Here is a 26,596-nt window from a genome sequence, read left to right on the forward strand (position 1 = left end):
TATATTGTGGGCCCTAGGATTTGTATTCCTATTTACAGTAGGAGGATTAACAGGAGTAGTTCTTGCCAATTCATCTGTAGATATTATTCTTCATGATACATATTACGTAGTAGCTCATTTCCACTATGTATTATCAATAGGAGCAGTTTTTGCTATTATAGCAGGATTCGTCCACTGATATCCCCTATTTACAGGACTAGTATTAAATCCTAAATGATTAAAAAGCCAATTTATTATTATATTTATTGGAGTAAATTTAACCTTCTTCCCACAACACTTTTTAGGATTAGCTGGTATACCTCGACGTTACTCAGATTATCCAGATGCTTACACAACATGAAATGTAGTTTATACCATTGGTTCATCTATTTCTTTACTAGGAATTTTATTCTTCCTATTCATCATTTGAGAAAGTTTAGTGACACAACGACAAGTAATTTATCTCATACAACTCAGTTTTTCAATTGAATGACTTCAGAACACTCCCCCAGCTGAACATAGTTATTCAGAATTACCTCTTTTAACTAATTATCTAATATGGCAGATTAGTGCAATGGATTTAAGCTCCATATATAAAGTATTTTACTTTTATTAGAAACTAATGACAACATGAGCTGCCCTTGGCCTTCAAGATAGAGCCTCTCCTCTTATAGAACAACTTACCTTCTTTCATGATCACGCTTTAATAATTTTAGTAATAATTACAACATTAGTAGGTTATTTAATATTTATATTATTCTTTAATTCATATACTAACCGAAATCTTTTACATGGCCAAACTATTGAAATAATTTGAACAATTCTTCCAGCAATTGTACTACTATTCATTGCTTTTCCCTCCCTTCGATTACTATACTTATTAGATGAAATTAATGAACCTTCGGTTATATTAAAGGCTATTGGACACCAATGATATTGAAGTTACGAATATTCAGACTTTATAAATGTAGAATTTGATTCATATATAATTCCAACTAATGAATTAGCAACAGATGGGTTTCGACTTCTAGATGTTGACAACCGCGTAGTTCTTCCCATAAATTCACAGATTCGAATTTTAGTAACAGCTGCAGATGTAATTCACTCATGAACAGTACCAGCCTTAGGTGTAAAGGTAGACGGAACTCCCGGTCGATTAAACCAAACTAATTTCCTAATAAACCGACCTGGATTATTTTACGGTCAATGTTCAGAAATTTGTGGAGCTAATCACAGATTTATACCTATTGTAATTGAAAGACTTCCTGTAAATCATTTTATCAAATGAGTAACTAATAGAACTAATTCATAATTTTCATTAGATGACTGAAAGCAAGTACTGGTCTCTTAAACCATCTTATAGTAAATTAGCACTTACTTCTAATGGAAAAAATTAGTTAAAAAATAACATTAGTATGTCAAACTAAAATTATTAAACTATTTAATATTTTTTGGTGCCTCAAATAGCCCCAATTGGTTGATTAAGTTTATTTATTATCTTTTCAATTACTTTTATCTTGTTTAGTATAATAAATTATTATTCTGTAATTCCTAAAACACCTAAATCAGAAATTTCAAGCAAGTATTCAACAACTTCTTTAAACTGAAAATGATAACAAATCTATTCTCTGTATTCGACCCTTCATCAAGTATTTTCAATTTATCATTAAATTGAATAAGAACATTTTTAGGACTTCTTCTAATTCCTTCTGCCTACTGATTAATACCCTCACGATGACATATTTTTTGAAATTCAATTCTTATTACACTTCATAAGGAATTCAAAACTCTTCTTGGCCCATCAGGACATTCAGGATCAACTTTTATTTTTGTCTCTTTATTTTCATTAATTTTATTTAATAATTTTATAGGACTATTTCCTTATATTTTCACAAGAACAAGTCACTTAACACTTACACTTACACTAGCTCTACCTCTATGATTATGTTTCATACTTTATGGATGAATTAATCACACACAACACATATTCGCTCACCTAGTACCTCAAGGAACCCCAGCAGTTCTTATACCATTTATAGTATGTATTGAAACAATTAGTAATATCATTCGACCTGGAACTTTAGCCGTTCAATTAGCAGCTAATATAATTGCAGGACATTTATTACTTACTCTCTTAGGAAATACTGGACCTTCCCTTTCTTACGCAATTGTGTCATTACTATTAATTGGCCAAATTGCTCTATTAGTACTAGAATCAGCAGTTGCTATTATTCAATCGTATGTATTTGCAGTTCTAAGTACATTATACTCTAGAGAAGTAAATTAATGTCAACACACTCAAACCACCCATTTCATTTAGTAGACTATAGCCCCTGACCTTTAACAGGAGCAATTGGAGCTATAACCTCTCTCTCAGGATTAGTAAAATGATTCCATCAATATGACATTTCATTGTTTGCCTTAGGAAATATTATTACAATTTTAACAGTTTATCAATGATGACGAGATGTATCTCGAGAAGGAACTTTCCAAGGACTACACACCTTACCCGTAACATTAGGATTACGATGAGGAATAATTCTATTCATTTTATCAGAAGTTTTATTTTTTGTATCTTTTTTCTGAGCTTTTTTCCACAGAAGCTTATCCCCAGCTATTGAACTAGGAGCTATATGGCCCCCTGCAGGAATCCAACCCTTTAATCCGTTCCAAATTCCACTATTAAATACAGCTATTTTATTATCTTCAGGAGTTACTGTTACATTGGCCCACCATAGTTTAATAGAAGGTAATCATTCTCAAGCAGCACAAGGACTATTTTTTACAGTTCTTCTAGGGGTCTATTTTACTATTCTACAAGCATACGAATACATCGAAGCACCATTTACCATCGCAGACTCAGTTTATGGTTCTACCTTTTTCATAGCAACAGGATTTCATGGAATTCATGTATTAATCGGAACAACATTTCTTCTAGTATGTTTAATTCGACATTTAAATAACCACTTTTCTAAAACTCACCACTTTGGATTTGAAGCAGCTGCATGATACTGACATTTTGTTGATATTGTCTGATTATTCCTTTATATTTCAATTTATTGATGAGGAGGATAATTAATTTTTATCTATATAGTATATATGTAAGTATATTTGACTTCCAATCATAAGGTCTACTAATTAGTAGTATAGATCATTTTTTCAATTACTATTATAGCATCAATTCTAATTATCATCACCAGTGTAGTTATAACACTAGCCTCCATTTTATCAAAAAAAGCACTAACAGACCATGAAAAATGTTCCCCTTTTGAATGTGGATTTGATCCCAAGTCTTCTTCACGACTACCTTTTTCGCTTCGATTTTTTTTAATTACAATTATTTTCTTAATTTTCGATGTAGAAATTGCCCTTATCTATATATATAAAATTAAGTGGCAAAACTTCCTGTTCGCATACTCCTCCTAGACGGCTTGCCCGATTTCAATGAAATTTTCAGGGGTGATTGGGGTCTGTTTGGAGGGTGCACATAAGAAATTTAATGTGTGTATCATTGCGCGTTTTGCAAAAAAAAAATAAAATAAAATGATACATCCCGCCTATACAAATTCTCATGAAATAATGTTTTGCCGCAAGATTGGTAGTCCTGTCAAATGCCTTTTAATTCCTTTCTAATAAACAGAAACAACTGGCGGATGTTTACAACTAATAAAAAACAATGACATCGCATGTTGATCGTATTTGCCTTTTTGTTCTTTCTATTGACATATTTTAAAATTGTGTGTATTTTTCTCTGATTTCAACGTGATTAACATTCTGCGTACAACACAAAGCAAGTGAGTATTGTTGTTGTTTCGTATGTGATGCCATGCGGTTCGATTGTCGCTTGAAAATGCGCGGTGTGTGTAAAAAAAAAAGTGTTTCAACATTGTGTGTTTTTTCCAGATTTAATTCCATCGATTTGCTGCATTTATTCGAACCGATTTTGTGTGCAACACACACAAAGCAAGTGAGTATTGTTATTGTTTCGTTAGTGCTTCCATGCGGTTTGCAAATACACTGTTGGTGGGTCTTATTGCATTGCGTGTGTAGTTTAAGATGTAGTTTTAGGTTAATTTTTACATTTTTATTTATGTACTTCAAATATGCATACTCTAGAAAATGCCTCGACTGCGCCAACGTAATACGGTTGGCAGGCATACGAGTGATTCACGTCGAATGTCAATATTAAGAAGAAATCACAGCGAAGAGCAACGCGCTCAAGTGAATGCCCGAGGTAGAGCGGTGTACAGAGAGCGGCGTGCACAGATTAGAGCTGAATTCGCCGACAATCAACGGCCAAATTACCGTCAAGGCCGAGTTCCGGTCCGCCTTCGCGATCAAATGGAACATGTTGGCTTTCACCACGATCCTGACTGCGACTACAGCCTGCATGGTGCCCTCGGAGCAATGGATATTATTTGTACGCATTGCAATGCAGCGAAATTTCGAGGAGAAACAGCTGGCATGTGCTGCTTCAGTGGCAAAGTGAAACTGCCTGCATTGGAACCGCCACCAGAACCATTACATTCCTTGCTCACTGGAGAATCGCCGACGTCTAAGCATTTCTTGCAGAACATACAAGCGTACAATTCATGCTTTCAAATGACTTCTTTTGGTGCCACAAAGATCATTAGAGATCCATTTATGCCGACGTTCAAGGTGATTACTTTGCATGGAATTTCCAGTGAAACATTTGACATTTTTATTCTGCAGATTCAGGGACAAATATACCATCGAGCAGGCTCGCTCATACCATTTGTCGATGCCGACTATCAATTTTTGCAAATATATTTCATCGGTAATGAAACTGACCAACTAAATCAACAATGTAAAATTGCGACCGGCACAAGGCGAGAAATCGTACTAAATTTGCAAAGATTTCTCAATGAGCACAATGAATTGATTCGATTGTTCAAAATCGCATTGGACCGCAAGCCGTCTGATAACCATCGAATCGTCATCATAGCAGACAAAATGCCGATGGGGCAGCATGCCAGACGATTCAACGCACCAACAATCGATGAGGTGGCAATCGTCATTGTTGGCGAACAGTTTGAATCGCGAGATATTGTACTGCACCGTAGAAACGAACAACTTCAGCGTGTTTCCGAGCTACACCGTAGTTATGATGCATTACAATATCCGATATTATTGTGGAGAGGTGATGACGGCTATCACATCAATATGCGATTGATAAATCCAACTACTGGTAAAAAAGTACAATTTCTGAGAAGAAATGCTACTTACGATTCAATATTTTGTGTATTGTTCATTTATAGGCCAAGAAACACCGAAAAAACTCAGTGCGATGAACTTCTATTCGTACAGAATAATGATTCGTCCGCAAGAAGATAACTACATCCTGAAATCTCGCAAGCCTTTCCATCAGTATTTGGTTGACATGTATCGAGACCGAACGTGTCAACTTTATTCGATTCAATCAAGCGAAATTGCGTTCTGAAGAGTACATCCATTTGAGAGACGCCGTAATGAATGATGCAAATGTGAATAGCATTGGACGTCTGCCAATATTGCCAGCCACATACATCGGCAGTCCGCGCCATATGCACGAGTATGCGCAAGATGCGATGTCGTATGTGCGCCATTACGGCAGACCGGTTCTGTTCATAACGTTCACGTGCAATCCCAAGTGGAATGACATCAAATGTCATTTGTTCCCCGGTCAATCAACAACTGATCGTCACGACTTGACAGCACGTGTATTCAGGGAAAAGCAAAAAGCAATGATGGATTTAATTGTGAAACTTTGTGTTTTTGGAGAAGTTCGATGCTGGATGTACTCGATCGAATGGCAGAAAAGAGGATTACCGCATGCACACATCTTGATTTGGTTAGTTCGCAAAATACGACCAAATTCGACGTTGTAACAAAAAACATGATCCACGGCCCTTGAGGCGCTATGATTGACAATAAGTGTTCAAAGCGCTATCCTAGAGCTTTAGTTGATGATACAATCACTGGAAATGACGGATATCCATTATATCGGCGTCGATCCGCTGAAGATGGTGGTAATTCAACGGTCATAAAAGTTCGGGATCAAGACGTTGATGTTGATAATCGTTGGGTCGTGCCGTATTCGTATTTTTTCTTAAAAAATCGAAATTTTTGAAAAACAAAAAATCCTTCGAGCAGGCCCGAGTTCATTATGTATTCTAAAAGCTGTATAAATTTCATTAATATCTACTGAGCGGTTTTCGAGTGTTGTTGTAAAGTTGCCACCAGGTCAAAAACAAAGTTTTGAAAAAAACGCTTTTAAAGTTTCACACTAGCGCTTTGAAGAGTCCGAACTCTATTTGTCGAATAACTGATAAAAAAAAAAAACTAATTATCGGATCAACGTGAAATTTTCAGAGAATATTTTAAAGCTATTACACTTAACGAAAATGCAAAAAAAAATAATTTTTTGAAAATTCTGACTCCTTAATTCGGAACTCATTAAAAACTTTAATAGGATTGCTTCCAAATGTATTCATTTGCACGTTTTGTTACATTAGTAAACAGCTGATTCGAATATTCGAAACAGAATTTATATCGGTTTTAGGTGTCACGGAAACCAATTTTATTGGCTTTACTATCAGAAACAAAGCAAGAAGATAGTCGCGCACAGATTTGAAATGTAAGTTAAGAAATGAAGTTATTTTTCTATTTCTAATTAATTTATCTTTATTTCTATAAAGGAAAACATAAGTAACGGGTGATTTTTTTGAGGTTAGGATTTTCATGCATTAGTATTTGACAGATCACGTGGGATTTCAGACATGGTGTCAAAGAGAAAGATGCTCAGTATGCTTTGACATTTCATCATGAATAGACTTACTAACGAGCAACGCTTGCAAATCATTGAATTTTATTACCAAAATCAGTGTTCGGTTCGAAATGTGTTTATCGACAAATTTTGTTCAGCGATGAGGCTCATTTCTGGTTGAATGGCTACGTAAATAAGCAAAATTGCCGCATTTGGGGTGAAGAGCAACCAGAAGCCGTTCAAGAACTGCCCATGCATCCCAAAAAATGCACTGTTTGGTGTGGTTTGTACGCTGGTGGAATCATTGGACCGTATTTTTTCAAAGATTCTGTTGGACGCAACGTTACGGTGAATGGCGATCGCTATCGTTCGATGCTAACAAACTTTTTGTTGCCAAAAATGGAAGAACTGAACTTGGTTGACATGTGGTTTCAACAAGATGGCGCTACATGCCACACAGCTCGCGATTCTATGGCCATTTTGAGGGAAAACTTCGGACAACAATTCATCCCAAGAAATGGACCCGTAAGTTGGCCACCAAGATCATGCGATTTAACGCCTTTAGACTATTTTTTGTGGGGCTACGTCAAGTCTAAAGTCTACAGAAATAAGCCAGCAACTATTCCAGCTTTGGAAGACAACATTTCCGAAGAAATTCGGGCTATTCCGGCCGAAATGCTCGAAAAAGTTGCCCAAAATTGGACTTTCCGAATGGACCACCTAAGACGCAGCCGCGGTCAACATTTAAATGAAATTATCTTCAAAAAGTAAATGTCATGAACCAATCTAACGTTTCAAATAAAGAACCGATGAGATTTTGCAAATTTTATGCGTTTTTTTTTAAAAAAAAGTTATCAAGCTCTTAAAAAATCACCCTTTATAAAACATAAAATGTCTTAATTGTTGAGTTTATGGAAAAAAATTGGGATATTTAAAGATATTAGATTTCCAAAACGTAATAAACGTAATTTAACGCCCAAATGCGTCTTTATTCATTCGATAAATGTTATTTCTTAAAATCTATCTTTAATTCGGAACTCATTAAAAACTTTAATATGATTGATTCCAAATGTATTCATTTGCAAGTTTTTTCACATTAGTGAACAGCTGATTTGAATATTGGTTTTGCGTATGTTCGAAAAGACGAAAATCCAAAAAGATTCTGTGACATCATTAAAAATCAGAATTGGTCTGCAATTCGGACAATTCTGTATTGGATTCCACAACACCCCTGACTCTCTCTATCCACTCAGCTAAATACTTGGGGATGGAGATTGACACCAAACTGTTCTAGAAAATAAATATAGAAAAAATAGTAAATAAAGCATATATGGCCTACTACACTTACAAGAGAATCGTTGACAAGAGTTGGGCCCTTAAACCAAGTAAAATCATGTGGATGTATTATACGGCTGTCATAAGACCTATACTTACATATGGAGCTCTGGTATGGTGGCCAGCGCTAAAGAAACAATACAACAGTAGGAAATTAAATGGCATACAAAGAGCAGCATGTGTAGGTGTTACTGGTGCAATCAAGTCATGTTCGACTGACGCCCTTAATGTGGTCCTTTATCAACTACCCACAGACATCTTTATTTACAAAATAGCAGCATGTTCTGCAATAAAAATAAAATAATTGGGTGGTTGGAATTAGCTATGGGCATAGTGATATCCTAAACCAAATCAACGTTAATAAATCAGCCTACATTCTCCAAATGCTAGATTTCAGTAGATACTTAAAACTGGGATAACCTCTAGACGAGAATGGAGAAGGCGCGTAATAGGGGAGGAAGATGGGTTAGTTCGTAAACGCAGTAACTTGGTTGCACTGCATATTTGCAGGGGCAACGCGTTCGTCAAAAAAACCTGCGGCAATACTGCTCTTCGTCAAAAGTTTTTTAATGCATGCAGTTTGCAGCACTTCGGCAAATTGTCGCAGCCATTGCAGTAATTTTTTTGAAACTGCGTAGAACCAAAGGCGAAATGGAAGAGCGAGTAAAATGATTTCTAATTCTACATACGTATGATTTTAATTATTAATATGATTATATAATAATAATAGGCCTTATTTACATTTAGATCCCATGAATTTTTTTAAATCACTTTTTAGTAAAAGATTTCTTCTCTTTACTTGTTTAACCCTTTTTTTATTGTGATTCAATAAAATATTCTCACTCTGAGTTTCCTGGTTATCAATAATTACGTTAATTAAAAATTCCATTTCTCTGGCGTTCGTAAATGCGAAAAAATTCTTCGCAGCACAATCGCAATGGCAAGGCAGTAGAATCGCAATGATTGTGCAGTAGCAACCACAGCCGGCAAGAATGCAGCAGGGTTGCACAAAATTACTGCGTTTACGAACTAACCCGATATTACCTCAGTTTATACCGAACGGGTCCAAAGTGGATTGCGGAGTAGGCACGGGAGTATTTTCCAATGATCCAGACATTTTTCTCTCTATCCGTCTACCGAACTCGGCTAGCATCTTCTAAACGGAAGTACTGAACATACCAAAGGCCTGCGAAGCTCTATTGGAAAACCACGAGAAGATACATAAAGCAGCCTGGCCTTGTCTTTGCTCATGACAAATTCCAGCATAGTCTAAAATTGCAAGAAAGCACTTAGCTCGCTAATAGACAGCTCTACCTAGATTTGATTGCCATTCACAGTGGAACCATAAACACCTTCACCGAATCTCTTCCCGTGAATGGCGTACTCGGAGTCAAACCACCGCCCATCGCAGACTAAGAGCTAGAGTTGCCGCGAAAAATGAGAGTGACCCTTGTTCTGGATACTGGAGCAGGTTAAACTCCTATTTATCCAGAATAAACCTCCGATATATTCAATGTAAGAGTCTCTGCATGACACTGGCCTCACTGCATACCTCACCAACCCCACTCATATATGACCCCTCTCCTTTAGATGACGTCGACATCATCCGAACGGGGACTAGGTACCCGTTATAACAACAGTCGACGTTGCGAGTTTTCGAGAGAGAGGTTCTGCCGAAGATTTATGGTCCTTTAGGCATTGGTAACGGCGAATACAGCATTCGATGGAATGATGAGCATTAACATAGTTCAGCGAATTAAGCGACAGCGGCTACGCTGGCTAGGTCATGTCGTCCATATGGGTGAAAACACTCCAGCTCTGAAAGTATTCAACGCAGTACCCGCCGGGAAAAGCAGAGAAAAAGGAAAATCTCCACTCAGTTGGAGGAAGACCTGGATGCACTTGGTATCTGGAATTGGCGCCAAGTTTCGAAAATAAGAAACAACTTTCGCGCTGTTGTTCACTCGGCTATAACCGCGTAAGCCGAATCTACGCCAGTAAAGAAGAAGTGACAAAGTTCATGGCGAACTTAATATACCTTGTTCATGACAATATAGAGCTGAGTGTCAAAATAATGCCCTATTTTTCTCATAAGGTCCAACAAATCGCTTAAATAATATCGGTATTCTGCGTGAGACGATTGTCTCATGTCTCTAATTGTCACAATAGTTATTTAGTGATTCTGTTAGTCAGGAGTCTCATTTGGTATTCTGGCAGATACAGTAAAGTACAGGGTAGGCCATTTAAAGTTGACCCATCTGGCAACGCTGTAACTTTTAACAGCGCTGACAAATCGGCTAATGTCATACCGCGTTAGAAGCGTCATTCGAAGACAATTTATACCATGGAACAGTACACTCCAAAAGAACGCGCTGAAATTGTTCAGCTTTATATTCAAAATAACTTTTCAATTGTGTTAACTCAACGTGCGTTTCGCAAAAAAAATAAAGTGAAAAGTGCTCCAGTTAAGAACACAATTAAGTCTTTATACGCAAAATTTGTGAACACCGGTAATCTCAGTAATGCCAGTCATGCATCCAGACAACGCACAAGACGTTCTGATGAAAATATCGAAGCTGTACGAGCCAGTATTGAGGAGACTCCATCGACATCGAGTTATCGCCGCTCTCAGGAATTAGACATCTCTCGCACCACTCTCCGACGCATAATTCATAACGATTTGAAGATGTTTCCATATAAAATTCAAATGGCACAAAAACTAAACCCAGCTGATTATCCGCGACGCCTTAATTTTGGCAAATGGGCCATCGAAATGGCTGAAAACGAACTTGACTTTTGGCGAAAACTCATCATGTCAGACGAGGCACATTTCTCGTTGAATGGAGGCGTAAACAAGCAAAATTGCCGATTTTATGCCACCGAAAATCCTCAATTAATTGAAGAACAGCCTCTTTACGACCAAAAAGTAACAGTTTGGTGCGGTGTTTGCGCGAATATGATCATCTGACCGTATTTTTTCGAAGACGATGATGGAGCCACGACAACAGTCAATGGTGAGCGTTATCGAGCCATGATAACGGATTTTGTGATACCCATTATTCGCGAAAATGACATGGATAACTTCTGGTTTCAACAGGACGGGGCTACATGCCATACAGCTCGACCAACAATCAATTTATTGCGACCATTTTTCCCCGGGCGATTGATATCGAAAAATGGTGATGTTGACTGGCCACCGAGATCACCAGATTTGACGCCACCAGACTTTTATTTGTGGGGTTATTTGAAATCCAAGGTATACGCTAATAAGCCAAAGACCTTAGCTCAACTGAAAGCCAACATTCGACGTGAAACAGCCGCCATATCATCCGAAACATTGGCCAAAGTCATGGAAAATGTCGAAAAAAGAGTGCATTTAGCTGTCAAAGCTAAAGGTGCCCATTTACGCGATCTAATTTTTAAGTATTAGCTGAAACAAATCCCCTTGGACCAAAATAAATTATTTTTGAAATGAACAAAAAACATTGTTTTCTTTTGTTCTTTTTTTTTTAGAAACAAATGGGTCAACTTTAAATGGCCTACCCTGTAGTATACTGTATAGTAGTATACTGTATCTGCCAGAATATCAAAATAAGACTCCTGACTAACAGAGTCACTAAATGAAGATGGTGACAATTAGAGACATGAGACAATCGTCTCAAGCAGAATACCGATATAAATCTCTCGGAAGCTTTGCAACCATAACGCGAATGTTAGTAGCGGTATTGCTTGCTCAGACAGACTTTCTCAGATATTTAAACCTAAAAAAATACACACAACGAATGAAAGCACCAAAACAGGATGAATTTTTATATTACAAATATTAACAACAAGATCTAAATAATAATAAAAGAATTATAATAATTAACAAGTTAATTAAAGTTTTTGTTAATAGGATAATTCAGAAGGTACGTAATTATTGTAGTGTAAGTTATATAACTGAAGTCTGTGCGAACCATGTACGTAGCGCTGATATTACTTAAGAAAGTTGTGCTCAGTACCATTTTGAGTTTTTGTTGTTATTATTACTCTATTATTAATTTGGAGTGGTATTATTTTTTTTTGCTCCGCTTACGTTTTTTATCAGTAGCGTGGATACCCTTTTTGCGGGTTATACAAACACGACAAAACCAGTCTTCATTGTCTTTCGGTGCAATGGTAATTCCCACGCATATCCTGAAATATAGTTTTGAATCAGTATATTAATAAGTTGAACGCAACGAACATACCAATGATACCAAGCGTCGCAACCATCACAGCCAATCATGGGAGAACCATCATCTACTTTACCACATGCCGGACATATCCAGACACGATTGCCCTCAGCGTCCTTAAAGTAAAGACTATTAAACTAATTTACGTTGATTTTATTTTATTGAACTTACAATGTACGACGATGGTCGGCTTGTTTCCGAAATTAAAGGTACAGGACTATGACGAGCAGCAACGTCCAAAGAATGAGAAATGTTTATATTTGAATTTGGTAATAGTCCACGATCTACTTTACTGCTGAGCAATAAAGGTTCCTGAGATTTCAAGGGGCGCAACAACTGCTGTGGAAGTAGAACAGAACTTGCTGATAATGTGGCACCTGATGACCATGGGCTTGGTGAGGACGCACCGGAATGTACGCACGGATTTTTCGATGCACTTACGGTACTAACTTTACTCTCATTTATCGAGTCAAAAGCGGAGTTACCACTACCTCCACTAACAGCTATTTGATTCGATGCAGATATTAGAGTTTCAGCTGCTTTAACACAAAAATTAATAAAGATAAACAAAAAAAATATAAATTCCTTTTACCCAAGTTAAATTTTTGCTTTTGTGGGCGTGTTACTAGTGGTGAAATTCTAGCTAGTTCCGGTGATGGTTCCCGTTTCCTTTCAAACTCATTCAAAGTTTTACTTGTACTAAAATATTTCTTATGTGATGTATCTTCATCCGGTGTAGGAGATTGTGAGTTACCAAGCTTAAGCGTCAATTTAGGTACAAACGATTCAGTTGAACTAGATAAATTTGTTGTAGCCGACAAATTTGTTGATGTACTGAACATTGAGAACATAGTTGTTGGCTTTCCAACACCGCTTATTCCTGGAGTATCAGTGGCATGTTTCTTGACAGTCTGCACCAATTCCTCCGTAAATAGCTAAACAACATTTTTCATAACACATCAGTGAAATATTTATTTGCATTTAACTTTAGTTGTATTATAACTATTGTAAATTGTTAATAACTTTCGCCTTTTATTGCTATGTATAAAGTGCAATTTCCTGTAAGGCTATTTCGTAATTATATTGTATATAATTATCACTGATGGATTTATAACGAGTTTTAGGCACTTTACAAAGAAAATATTGCAAAATGATGATCGCTATGAGAGTGATTGGTTAGGCAGATATTTTCATAAGAGGAGTCCTCAATGCAAATCAGTAAATATAAAAGAAATTTTGAGGAAATATGCAATTATTATGTGTTCATAAGATGATGTAGAATAAATAAAAATAATAATTAAACAAAGTATGTGCATCGGACAATATAAATGGACTGGTAATAGTAATGTGAAAAATAAATTAACTAACATCTTATGGTATTATTTATAAGTTACAGTGAACAGAGAGTATTAAGACCAAATTAATATACTGGTAGACACATAATTTGTGACATGAAAATTCTTAGGTGTGTCTAATGCAGTTTGATACCCTAAAGTCAAATCTGAAAACAGAATTTTTCTATCATACAATACATAAAATTTCATTACATTGCAGCATCTCATATTTTCATACGATCTGGGGGCCTATTCTGTAACTCGATTCGAAAAAAAATTTACTCGAATTTGGATTTTGTATATTCTGTAGCTCGATTTTAGGATTTTCAAGCCAATTTTCGGATAAAATATTCGATAGCTTTTGAGTTGTAGAAAGTGAAAACGAAAATTGTACGTATTTACAACTTACGCATAATTATAAATTAGATCCGAATTTAGAATATAATACATTTTCGAATCGAGTTACAGAATAGGGCCCCAGAGATTTTTCCGGTTTGACCGGTTCTGCCTGTTTGGTAACAGCGTATTTTACGATCATTTTATATACGATCGGTTTATATTAACGGGGTCCGAATCGGTTACGTGTTCTATGTTTGGATAGCAAAACGTTTTTGAGTTCACATTCTTCTACGTTTTTTAAATTACTGTGTTCAAGATTTTTAGGTACAATGCCTAGGCAGTTCGTAAATAGTGCCAACAGTTTTTGTTATGTGTGCGGAAAACTAACTTTTAAACGTAATTTTACTCCGCTTGTGCTAAAAGCTTACGAACTGTATTTTGGTGTTAAGGAGCTATACCAGTGTGACATTTTCAAAAAAAAAATTTTTTTTTATTTGCTTTTTCGAAAGCCAATATTTCCATCCATCGTTGAATAGTTTTTGGATGGCCGGGTTCTAAAGAACAACCGCTCGGCGGTGCAAACATATATAAGTGAAACTTTGCACGTGTGCTTTCGACACGAGCTTTTTTCAAAATTGCTGGCGTATAACTCAACGAGAAATTAACCGATCGACTTCAAATTAAAACTGAGTATTGTTGAATACATTTACTATACAATAACCTACGATCTTTTTGATTAGTTAAAAATTGTCAATTTGGCATTAAAAAACGACCATTTTTTACCTAAAACACGATTTTTTTTTTTCAAAATTACGTCATTTTGTTAATTTTTGATATCTTTTAAAAATCGTAGGTCATTGTATAGGAAATATTTTTAAGTTTAATAAACTTTTCATTTTTTTTTTGTTTCGGCTACGCATTCGGCCGGAATCATGTCAGCAGTTGGGGCACTTTTTTTTGGCCCATAACTTCGTTATTTTTTAACATTTTTATAAAAAAAAGTCCTAAAATATAGCTGAAAATATACCTTATTACATTTAAAGAAAGTTGAAATATTCTATGGTGCACTTTCTCTTAAAAAAATTCACGAAAATCGCCTAAGTTTTCATGCGTCACACTGGTATAGCCCCTCAAAGTTGGGGACCAAGACAAAGCATGGACCCCTCATATCTGTTGTAAAACTGTGTAACATTGTTAAAAGCTTGGTTAAAAGGTACAAATCGTAAAATGCCTTTTGCAGTGCCAATGGTTAGGAAAGAACCTAAAGACCATGTTACTGGCTGTTTCTTTTGTCGCCTCACAAATATTAAAGGTATTGGACCGAAGTCTAAACATACGGTTAAGTACTGTAATTTACCATCAGCTTTAAGACCTGTCAAACACAATGAACAACTTCCTATTCCAAAAGCACCAGAATCTTGGAGTCTCGATGAAGAACTAGAATCGACTAACTCTTCAAGTGATGTTACAGAAACGGCAAGGGAAATGGTTACCGATCCTTTATTTGATTTACCAGGATAGTCAACAGTGCAGCAGCTAATTTCACAGGGTGAACTTAATGACTTAGTTCGAGATAGCATCCAGACTAAAAGGTTGGAGTCTTCTCCAAAATGATGTAAATAGTTATTACTTTTTACAGAAAAGGGCAGAAAGACCTCACAAATTGCTTTCTTTAAAAAGGAGATCTAGTATATTGTTCAGAAGTTATCATTTTGTTTAATGCACTAGGACAACAACATGACCCACGTAATTGGCGTATATTCATTGTTTCTCTAAGCTTTGTTTAAAGGCGGTATTGGTTCATAACGATAACAAATATCCATCTGTGCCCTTAGCTCATGCGGTTCATATAAAGGAATCATATAAGAATATGAGAGTTCTTTTAGAGCACATCCGTTATCCTGAGTATTTTTTGACAATATGTGGAGATCTAAAAGTAATAGCCCTTCTTCTTGGAATGCAACTAGGATATTCGAAATATTGTTGCTTCCTTTGCGAATGGGACAGCCGTGCGACAGACTGTCATTATGTACAAAAGCAGTGGCCAGTACGTCAGCGACTCACTCCGGGATAATAAAAAAAAAACGTTACAAGTGAACATCTAGTTGATCCCAAAAAGATATTACTACCACCTTTGCATATTAAATTGGGTTTAATGAAGAATTTTGTTAAGGCAATCGACAGAAATGGAACAGCCAGTGAAGCAAGAATTAAGGAGCGTATACTATGAGCGCCAAAAGTGAGTCAACAGTAACAAAATCAAAATTCTTCTAGAAATTCTGACTATAAAGTTCGTAACTGATATAAGTTAATCACTTTAACTGAAAGAGCTATTGATTATTCATAACATTAAAAACAAAGAAACAACAACAACAATGTCAATAGGCTATGTTGAGATCAAAAGAAAAATCAACACATATTTTTTGCTCCAAAAGAGAGTCAATGCTTGCATTTAGCATTGTTTTTGCAAGGAAACCGTTATATTTGCCAATACTTTTGTTGTAGGTTTTTGTTGTAAGCATAAATAACGCATTCTTTCTGATCGCATTTAGTTAACATTTTCACTTAAATTAGCATACACGCGTTAAATTAAGATGAGAACCGAAATTTCATTAGAGACGCGGAAAATTATTATTGATTTAAAAAAAAAGGAAAATCTTTACGTGAAATTGCTCAAATTGTTGGAAGGCACCATACAACAATTAAAAAAATAATTGATAAGTTCGAAAATTTTAAATTGGTCGAAAATTTTAAGCGATCTGGGCGACCAAAAGTTTTGACTGAACGAGAAGAGAGGCAAATAGTTGGCATTGTAAGAACGAATCCCAGGTCCAGTGCTGTACAGATCGCTAAAGACATCACAGCAGATACAGGAAAAAGCGTGAGTAGTAATACCATAAGGCGAATCCTGCATAAAAATGGGTTTTATGGTCGGCGTCCAAGGAAGAAACCCTTCATATCAAAAGTGAATAAAGCAAAGCGACTAGATTATGCTCGAAAATATCAATATGAAGACTTTTCTTTTTGGAGCAACGTTCTTTTCACTGACGAAAGTAAGTTTGAAATCTTTGGGGGAGAAAAGCCCCGAAAAATATGGCGAAAACCAAATGCAGAGTTCCATGATCAAAACATCCAACAAACGGTGAAGCATGGCGGGGGCTCAGTAATGGTTTGGGGGTGTTTTTCTGCTGCTGGTGTCGGTGAACTGGACTTTATTGAGACAACAATGAATGCCAAAGGGTATATTGGTATTTTAAAGAAAAATCTTGCACCAAGCATCGCCGCCTTGGGTCTGCCTGCTGAATGGATCTTTCAGCAAGATAATGATCCCAAGCACAAATCGAATTTAGCAAGAGAATTTCTGCTATATAACACCAAAAAACAGCTTCCTCATCCTCCCCAGTCTCCAGATCTCAATCCAATTGAGAATTTATGGGATCATTTGGACCGTCAAATTAGAAAAAGGAACGTGACTTCCAAGGAGACTTTAAAATCGGCGCTACGGGAAGAATGGCTCAAAATTTCGCCAGAATACACCAAGACATTGGTCGAATCAATGCCATGTAGACTCAAATGTGTCATCAAAGCAAAGGGAGGACAAACAAAATATTAAAATTTGTCTATTTATAATTTTTGAGTTTTTTCTTACTAATGTTGACTCACTTTTGATGCGAAAAATATGAAGAATTTTGGTTTTCTTGTGCATACTCGCCTTATTTGCTATGTTGTTGTTTTTTTTTTTTATGTTCATTTCCTAAGTACTGAATAAGCTTTAACTTTAAGTATTAACATTGGATTAAATATTTACGTTGTAATCGAAATCTTTGCAAATAAATTAATTGAATAAGTGTTGACTCACTTTTGGCGCTCATAGTATTTGTGGGTCCACAAATAAGATAAATAATGACAAATAATGACATTTGAGGAAATGCTCAATGAAACTGAATTACGAGCCTGGAGTGCCTAAAAGCGTCGTTAAAAATTTTCTTGGAAATGTGAAAGCTAACAATTTCAAAGATCTTGTGACTAAACTAATTAATGCCTATAAAAAAATGGGTTGCAATATGTCGCTTAAAATTCACTTTCTGGACTTTCATCTGGCTTTTTTCCAGAACATTTAGGGGTCCTAAGTGACGAACATGGGGAAATGTTTCACCAAAACATTTCTGCTATGGAGAAACGATATCAAGGCAAGTGGAATGTCAGTTTTCTTGCCGATTACTGTTGGACATTGTTAAAACAAATATCGCCGAAAAACATCCACAGTAAAATTTTGAAGTACTCTTTGATTAATAAAATTATATAACAATAATATATCTATCGCTGCTTTTTTTAACAAAAATCCTCAAAGCAAAAAAACTATAGTTGATAGTAGAAATATGTAGGTATTTTCTGCATTTGTGTCAATTTTTACATAATAAACACTACTACTCCAAAGTATATAATTAAGTATTAAAAATTATTGTTTTAGAATTAACAGATGAAAACTGACAATTTGCTATTTTATCAATTGTTAATTGTGATTATGGGATTAAAAAACAAATTTTAAATTTTTACTACTAAATTAAACTTTAAGTTATCAATTCTTAATGCCAAACATCTTTTTACGGCTTTGAGAACATTTTATATTAAAAACTAGATTTTCAGTTGCTAATTCCCACATCTTGGATTAAAAATTACAATATCTTTTTCTAATTCCTATGTTGAGATAAAATATTAAAATCAAATTATTGATGTGGAATTTTTTGGTTTAAAATTTTCTATCCTGCACTCACCACATGCGTCACATCATTGAAAACAATAAATAACTGAAATTCGTAAATTATTACTATTGACAGAAGGATTTACCTTGGTTTTGTTGGCGTTTTATAATTCAGTCGAAATACTCTCTCTAATATGATAATATGACATACCTGCTTATTTTTTTTTTTTTTTTCCTTTTTTAACTTTTTCAATAAGTCTTTATTCACTAGTTGCTGCTCTTCATCACACCTTAGAGAATCTTTTTGTTTCTCTTTAAGACTCTTTTCATTTCTATTTACAACATTTTCGTGGTGATCTGTGCGTTCTTTACATTTTGACTTTTTATCCTTCTTCTTTTTGGTTTTGTCGTCTCTCAACTTTTTTAGCTTTTTGTGATCTTTCTTCTTTCTCTGAAGTTCATTACTTACGCACAGAAATTCATTGTCTGTTATATTTGCTGATAATAATGAATTTTCAAATGCATTGGTTGAATAAATATCTTTTTTGGATAGAGTAAATGGAGCTGCTACAGTTGCTGTTAAGCTAGTTGACGGTATAGTTTTTGCAGAATATGCCGAACCAGTTGATATTAATGGTATCAAATCCGCACCTCCTGCCAGTTTACCGACGCCATGTTTTTCGGAGCTAAATATATCTATTTGGGACAAATTTTCTGGTTCAGTTGGGAGAAAGTTTTTAGTAGTTTTGAGAAGTTTATTAGCCTTTTGGAACATTTTTGGATCCTTTGAGCTTAAATAAAGATCACCAGATAATTCTTTTGTTATATCCTTTCGAATAGGTACATAATCCTCGATTTGAGAAAAATTTAGAGACTTTGTTGGTAATTGAAGTTGATTTTGATGCAAATCCTTAGAATTGGTCGAACTTAAAGAGTTCAACATGATTGTTGAGTATTCAATGGAATCATCAGATAATTCTATGGGGTCTTCGGCATTAAGAATAGACGTCGCTGCGGAAGATTTCGCTAAATTTATGCTAGACGAAGCGTGTTTAGAATACATACTACCAACGAATACTGGATTATCGGCATTTGACTTAGGAGATTCAGTAGCACGATCATTTTGTAAATGAAGCTCGTATGTATTCAACGACATACCACCTGGCGTGGGTGGTACGGACTTAGAACTCGTTTCAGGCGTACTCCAAAGCTCAGGAGTATTTAGTATTTTTTCACTGACCGTAGTCGAGTGCTGAAGCTTGGGAGTTTTTGGACATTCTCGCTCTGCTTTTCTCGTTTCAGATATAACTTCAGGCGAAGTAAGTTTCATTGATTCGGGAACGAATGGTGGGACGTTGCAATAGTTACGTTCTGCACTTGCTTGGAACAGAGAAGGTTCCAACGATGTGCCACTGATTGACGACTCTAATATAAAACACAAATTTAAATAAAATTAAAATAATGGTGAAATTAAAGAGTTTATAATAGATTATTTGCTCACAAACATTCATTGGACATATGTAATATGGCGAAAATTTATATCATAATTTATCATAAATTAGGGCTACCAACTTTGAGGCTACAACAACGTAAGCATAAAAATGCTTTAATGTAGTGATCACTGTAGTCTTACATTGTTCAGGTAAAAATTCGATTTTACTTAATTCTAAATATACTCACCAAAAGTCTTGGAGGTATGTTATTATTGACTCTTTAAGCCTCTATAAATTTCATTCACGGTTAAACGGAGCACTAAAATGAGATATTTCCTGTTTCGCAATAGTGGCATATCAATATTACGTTTATTTAACATATTGTGTGTTTGCATAACTACACAACAGCGATAAGGATAAATAACCACCACGTTGTCTTGAGCAGCTATAACTTTAAATGTACATGTATATACTGGGTGCAGCGTTTAAAAAGTTCATATAGTTTTAGACAAGCCTTTATTTATCGGAGATATGGGTGAAAATAGGTGTCCTAAAGTTAACGAAAAATTTAAATTTGCTACCATTTATGCAGTAAAGTGATGAACATTACACGACAGAACAACATATCTTCATTATTGAAAAAGATTTCAAAAATAATGAAAGCTTTGCGGTCGCAGCTCGAAATATCATACAAAATATGTTTGGAATAATGTTTTAACTTCATTAACGGTGAAGATTTATTGAGATGGCGGCAAACGTATATCTTGCGATAATTTTGGGACACCCTGTACATTAGGGGGCGGTAATTGCCGGTGAATTATTCAATACATTTTATGGTTTTGTTGCTTGGTCATATTACCATTAATAATTTCAAACCCCGTGTTTGTAAAGTACACCATACGCTGATATATTTAAAAACGTATGCGCAATTTTTAGTAAATGTAAACGGTAAGTAAAGATGTGCACCTTCAAAAGGACTTGATTTGGTCGGTCAGTTTGTGTAGAAGCTATATACAGCCATGGTCACGATTTTTTCACATTGTGCATAATGCGTCTTTTTCAGGACTACAATGCATACCACGTCCCATTTCTACTCGAATTAACACTAGAACTACCGCCGTTAAATATATACCTAGTTTTACCGCACCCGTCAAATTGACGGAATTTGATTATGGCTTTCATAGTAACTTTTGAGTTAGTTTAACCCTTATGTTAGTAACCAACTTTACCGACGTCTTTTAGCAACCGGGTACCGGGGTACCCACGATCTGAGTATTACAAATTTTGTTTGTTTTATTAAAAAAAAAAATTCTAAAAATTCTTCGGTAACTTGATTTGTGCTGGAGCAAAGAATTCGAACACAGATCATAAATTTGACTTGTGGCACTCCAATTCTTATCCGCTGTATCGCACGACGATGGGTTGACGATATTCCATAATATTCTGCGTTTTTTGCGATTCGACGATAGTAATACTCGAAGTGAACATAAAAAAGAAGACAAGGCAGCTCCAATTCGTGATGTGTGAAAATTTAGCTCAGATGTACAAACCAACAGCTAACTTAACGATTGATGAACAGCTTTATCCATACCGTGGTCGTACTGGATTTACTCAGTATATTCCATCGAAACCAGCTAAGTATGGTATAAAGATCTGGTGGATTTGTGATGCAGAAAATGCATATCCTTTGCAAGGGATCGTGTACACTGGTAAAACAGATAATACTGAAGAAAAAAATCAGGGTAAAAGAGTAGTGAAAGAATTGGCGGCTCCGTACCGAGGTAGTGGTAGAAACATCTGCATGGATAACTTCTTTACTACTGTACCAGTTGCTAAACATTTGTTGTCGTGGAATATTACCATTGTTGGCACGCTTAAAAAGAATAAACCTTACATCTCTAGGGTTATTTAAGCGAATAAGACACGGGAGCAGTATTCGACAGTTTTTGGATTTCACGTAAAGGTTACCATGTGTTCCTACGTTCCTAAAAAAAAAAGCTGTCATTCTGATATCGACAATGCATTCAGATATATCAGTTGGTGATGACGCTAAACAAAAACCAGAAATAATAAATTTTTATAACGAACATAAAGCTGGAGTTGACACAATGGACCAAATGGTGCGGCGATACATCGAGATGGCCAATGGCAATGTTCTTCAATATGCAGAATATATAATTTATTATGAAAATAATAAAATGATCGTCAAAAAAAAAAACGTCAGAGCGTCGTCAATTTATGCGTAAACTAAGTAAAGAACTAACATTGCCGATGATTGAACATCGCACGGCGAATCCACAAGTAATGCGCCACTTCTACACAAAGATTGCCGTTGAAAGTGTATTAGGCCATACACTGACAGAAACAGTCGTGAAAAATCCTGGTCCAGAGACTCCAAAAGATAAAACCGGAAGGAAAAAAGTAACAGGATCTTGTCATGTCTGCAATGCTTTTCCAATAAAAAGACGGCGAAAGACACGGAAGGCCTGTGCCAATTGTCACCAACCTGTTTGTGACGAGCACTCAGTTAATCGTGTACAATGTGTTCAATGTCATTAATTATAAAAAAGTGTAATATATCTATATTTTTTTAATAAAATTTAGTTGCATGCATTAATAGAAATTATATACAATTTATTTCCTATGTTTTCCACTGTGGGTACCCGGTTGCTAATAAGGCGATGGCTAGAGTTTGAGCTTATTTAAAAAAAAAATTAAAAAAAAATATATAAAAAAAATATAAAAAAAAATATAAAAAAAATATAAAAAAAAATATTAAAAAAAAAATATTAAAAAAAAAATATAAAAAAAATATAAAAAAATATAAAAAAAATCAATTAAATGAACTCACAAATAGCTTTCTTTTAAGTTAAAAAAACGACGATTTTTGAGAGCTTAAAATGAAATACTGATTTTTTTTAAGCAATTCACACAAATACACCGCGGTGAATACTCGGATACCCGGTTACTAACGTAAGGGTTAAGTTAAATAAAAGAATACAATTTAGCAATAACAACATTTAATATAATAATTCATTAATTATTTATAAAAAAAACCTTACACCTCTTCTCAAGCGGAGCATATAAGAGGTATTCATATGAATTTTTCACTCAACATGAAGTATGATATAACGAACAATTCTGCAGCCTTAACTCAAAAATCACGTTTTTTGATTTATGCCGGTCTTGCAGCAAATGAGCGATATTTGCTGCATGCATTGCAAGTATAAATCGCTCTGTTTTTATTGCACAATCGAATTTGGCAAGATTTGGGTTCATAGGGACTTTTTTCTGGAGTACAATCCATTGTCAATATCTTGCACTTCAATTTCATCTAAAGATTCTTCAGAATGTAAAAATTCAGTTTCATTTACCACGCAATATCCAAATATATACAAGTATATCCAAATCGTTATTACCTGAATTAGTGTCCGAACAGTCTTCATTTATTTTAGTGAGTTTTTTGAATTCTTCAAACAAAATTTTGCTTCCTGGAAATCGTTTCATTGTTGCATAGGGTTTACAAAAAATAAATTTCAATTTTTCCGAGAATAAGCTTTTCACAAGGTACACACAGATTCCTGAATATATTTACCGGTTATAGTTTTTAGTTCTAAACTAACAGCGTTGTAAGGCCTTCCGCACACTTTGGATTTTTCAGTATAAAATGTCAGGAAGCGATGTAATCAACGTATATGTACATATATATATATATGTATGTATTGATGCCCATCATTGCATAGATGATATATAAATTATTATAACAGTCATTTTGACGGGTCTTGGTATAAATAGGTATAGGTCATACTGATTATGGAAATTAAAGTCGGTGAGGGGGAATTGATTAGTAATAATTAACTGTTCTTATATTTTATTAAAAGTCGTAATAAAACTCTGGAACAATTATATAAATAATGATCAAATTTTTAAGCATGTAATTTGAGAACCGTCAAAATGACGGTCTTGGTAGTTCTAGTGTTAAATAACTTTATCTTAGAAAACCTTAGTTAGTAATAAAAATTCACTGGCCAAGCCATTTTAAAGGGAGTTCAAGTTTTTCAATTAATACTAATTATTCGTGAAATTAAATTTGCTATTTTTTACATAAACGGAAAGAAATCATATTTTAAGCTCTTTTTGCTTTTTTAAAGATTTTTGTCAATTGTATTATTTCGGGAAAATATCTTGTCAAATAAAAAGGTTTCTTTATAAGGACGTGGTTTTGATCGTTCAGTTTATATATCAGATATATGCTTTGGTGGTCTAATCTCGGGGATTCGAGAAAAACATCTCATCATCGGGATCTTGGAGAAAACACACATGTTTAAAATTTTTCCGTACATACATACAGACGAACTTGGCTAAACCCACTCAGCTCAATACCCTTATTATTTAGATATTACTTCATAAGGTCTCCGACTTCTTTCTGGATTTTCCAAACTTTGTGACAAACTTAATAAACCTTGACCAGGGTATAACTAAATATATCTTGTAATATTCAACGTATTTAAAGAAGAATCTATTTAACAGCATTGCTGGCTACTCATTTAACGGTATACAATTTAGTTCCTAAAGCTGAGATAACCTTCAGAGCAAACAATGTCTTTTTTTCTGTTTTCTAGATCTTTAAATGAAATAAATATCATCTGTTGCATTTTGCGCCGTTTCATTGAAAATAGGTATAATGTCCTCCTTTTGGAAGAAATTCATTAGAGTCGCGGTTAAATCAAGCTGACTTTGATCCAATTCGCTCTGGTTGGGCGAACTTGAGTTATTTAGTAGCGATGGTGGAAGTTCATTGCATTCATCAAAAATTTCTAATATTTCATCCAAATTTAGTGTGGGTGTAGCTATAGAAAATTTTCCTAAACATTGCATTACATACTTTGGCGTTGCATTTGAAAATACATACCGTCGCCGAACATAGGATTTTCTGTAATTGACTTAAGAGAATCATTTTGCATTTGGAATTCGTATGTGTTCAACAACATACAACTTGGCGATGTGGGTATTGAAATATTTTCGAGTGGAGCCCAGAGCTCAGGTGTTTTTATAAGTTTTTCACAAAACGTAGACAAGTTATGAACCTGGAAATTTAAACATTCTGTTTCAGGGTTCCTCATCTCAGGTTTTGACAAAGTTGATGTTTGTGTCATTGACTCGGGGACGAATTGAGCTACATCGCAAAAATTAAAATCATCATTCAGTAGGGGTAAGAGAGGGTCTAACGACGAATCATTGATTGTTGACTCTAAATAAAACGCAAATTAAAATTTTGATTAACAAATGGGCATATATCATTTAACAACAAATGTGGTAAAACCGTGTTCGAAACTATAACAACTTTGACGTGCTTTCCTGAAACATACGTATTTTGTGTTGTAATAAACTATAATATTATATGTATGTGTACCAACAGACGCAGTCACCCGTTATATTATTTTTTTTTTATTTATGAATAAAGACAAAACGCTATAGCCGAGGCTAAACGAATTGGAAACCACAGTCTTTTGAAGGGTAGATCGCGACGGTTAGGTTGGACTATGTAGCAACACTACCACTTCTTATGTAAGCGTTGAAGTGATAGCTTAGGAGAAGGTGCAGTTCAAGTGACGGGAAGTCCACGACGTATTCAAGGAATGTGCTCCTTATACACCTACAAAACTAGTTTTTTTCGAAAACTGAAGAAATTTCTGAGAAAAGCTGGTAGAGTTCCTTCATTGAAAGCGTACAGGCCTCGTTGTGTAAGTGTTCGTTAAGAGAAGTCAAGATTATCTGAAAAGCACTGTTCTGAACAGGATTGCAATTTTTAAGTTCAATAATTTTGAATTAAAACAAAATTTTAATTTTTAAATCCCGATTTTAGAATTAAAAATTATATATAAAAAAAGATAGAAGCGTAATAGAGATAAAAATTAAAACTTTTTTAAATTCTTTCTGTATATACAATATTATATCCTGAAAATTCTTAGATATTTCATGCAATCGTTTTCCTAAAAAAAAAACCAAAACTACCTTTTTTGGGCGTGCCAACGGAACAAGAACAAATTTGGTAAAATAATTCATTTCGAAAACTTCGTAAAAAATATACATATTTTCTTTGAAAATATTCAATGTATTTAACTTCGAAATTTGCTAAATAGAATACGCAACTGCCAAATATTATAATATTAATTAATTTTATTGAGTATTCCATAACAAACATGAAATGACAACTACCGATTCAATTGCCTGCGTTAAATGTGGAATATTGTCGTCGAAATGCACACAGGTTGTTCTTAAAGAACGTGTTGTTGTTAAAGAGCGTGTTCTCTATCAATTTGAGAAGTCTCGTAACCTTCGTTAATTGGTGATAAGAATATGGTGGTACCTCTGAGTGTTGTTCTTATCAAGATTGGAATAGAATTTACTCAAAATTTCGGGAAAACCAATATATTCATATTTAGTATAAAATAGAAACCGTAAACATGGCACTATCAAATAGCAAATTGTTA

At 34.9% G+C, this 26,596-nt stretch overlaps 3 protein-coding genes and 1 pseudogene across 7 annotated transcripts in view; 2 read left to right on the forward strand and 2 right to left on the reverse strand.

Moving 5' to 3' along the window:
- The first annotated feature begins 1 nt into the window (after position 1).
- Positions 2–1,295, forward strand: LOC125779706 (cytochrome c oxidase subunit 1-like; annotated as a pseudogene).
- Positions 1,296–3,401: 2,106 nt separating this feature from the next.
- LOC125779341 (uncharacterized) lies at positions 3,402–5,339 on the forward strand. Its single transcript, XM_049460634.1, has 2 exons — positions 3,402–4,638; positions 4,693–5,339. Exons 1-2 carry the CDS (start codon positions 4,099–4,101, stop codon positions 5,332–5,334), a joined length of 1,182 nt encoding a protein of 393 aa, XP_049316591.1. The 5' UTR covers positions 3,402–4,098; the 3' UTR covers positions 5,335–5,339.
- Positions 5,340–11,863: 6,524 nt separating this feature from the next.
- Positions 11,864–26,596, reverse strand: part of LOC105227957 (uncharacterized) — a 47,317-nt gene continuing 32,584 nt past the window's right edge. For 3 of the 5 annotated variants that reach the window (XM_049460094.1, XM_049460092.1, XM_049460096.1), the window contains exons 5-9: positions 18,881–20,094; positions 12,887–13,229; positions 12,466–12,833; positions 12,310–12,410; positions 11,864–12,256 (exon numbers count right to left, since the gene is read on the reverse strand). In XM_049460094.1, coding sequence (XP_049316051.1) covers positions 12,133–12,256; positions 12,310–12,410; positions 12,466–12,833; positions 12,887–13,229; positions 18,881–20,094 — 2,150 coding nt within the window. In that variant the 3' untranslated portion in view covers positions 11,864–12,132. The remainder of the gene's footprint in view (positions 12,257–12,309; positions 12,411–12,465; positions 12,834–12,886; positions 13,230–18,880; positions 20,095–26,596) is intronic. The other 2 variants (XM_049460095.1, XM_049460093.1) reach the window with 2 other exon arrangements.
- On the reverse strand, positions 20,101–26,441 carry LOC125779555 (uncharacterized). Its single transcript, XM_049460918.1, has 2 exons — positions 25,015–26,441; positions 20,101–24,952 (listed from the first exon to the last, which is right to left on the reverse strand). Exons 1-2 carry the CDS (start codon positions 25,256–25,258, stop codon positions 24,729–24,731), a joined length of 468 nt encoding a protein of 155 aa, XP_049316875.1. The 5' UTR covers positions 25,259–26,441; the 3' UTR covers positions 20,101–24,728.

This window comes from Bactrocera dorsalis, chromosome 6, assembly GCF_023373825.1.
Source record: "Bactrocera dorsalis isolate Fly_Bdor chromosome 6, ASM2337382v1, whole genome shotgun sequence".
Lineage (NCBI taxonomy): Eukaryota > Metazoa > Arthropoda > Insecta > Diptera > Tephritidae > Bactrocera > Bactrocera dorsalis.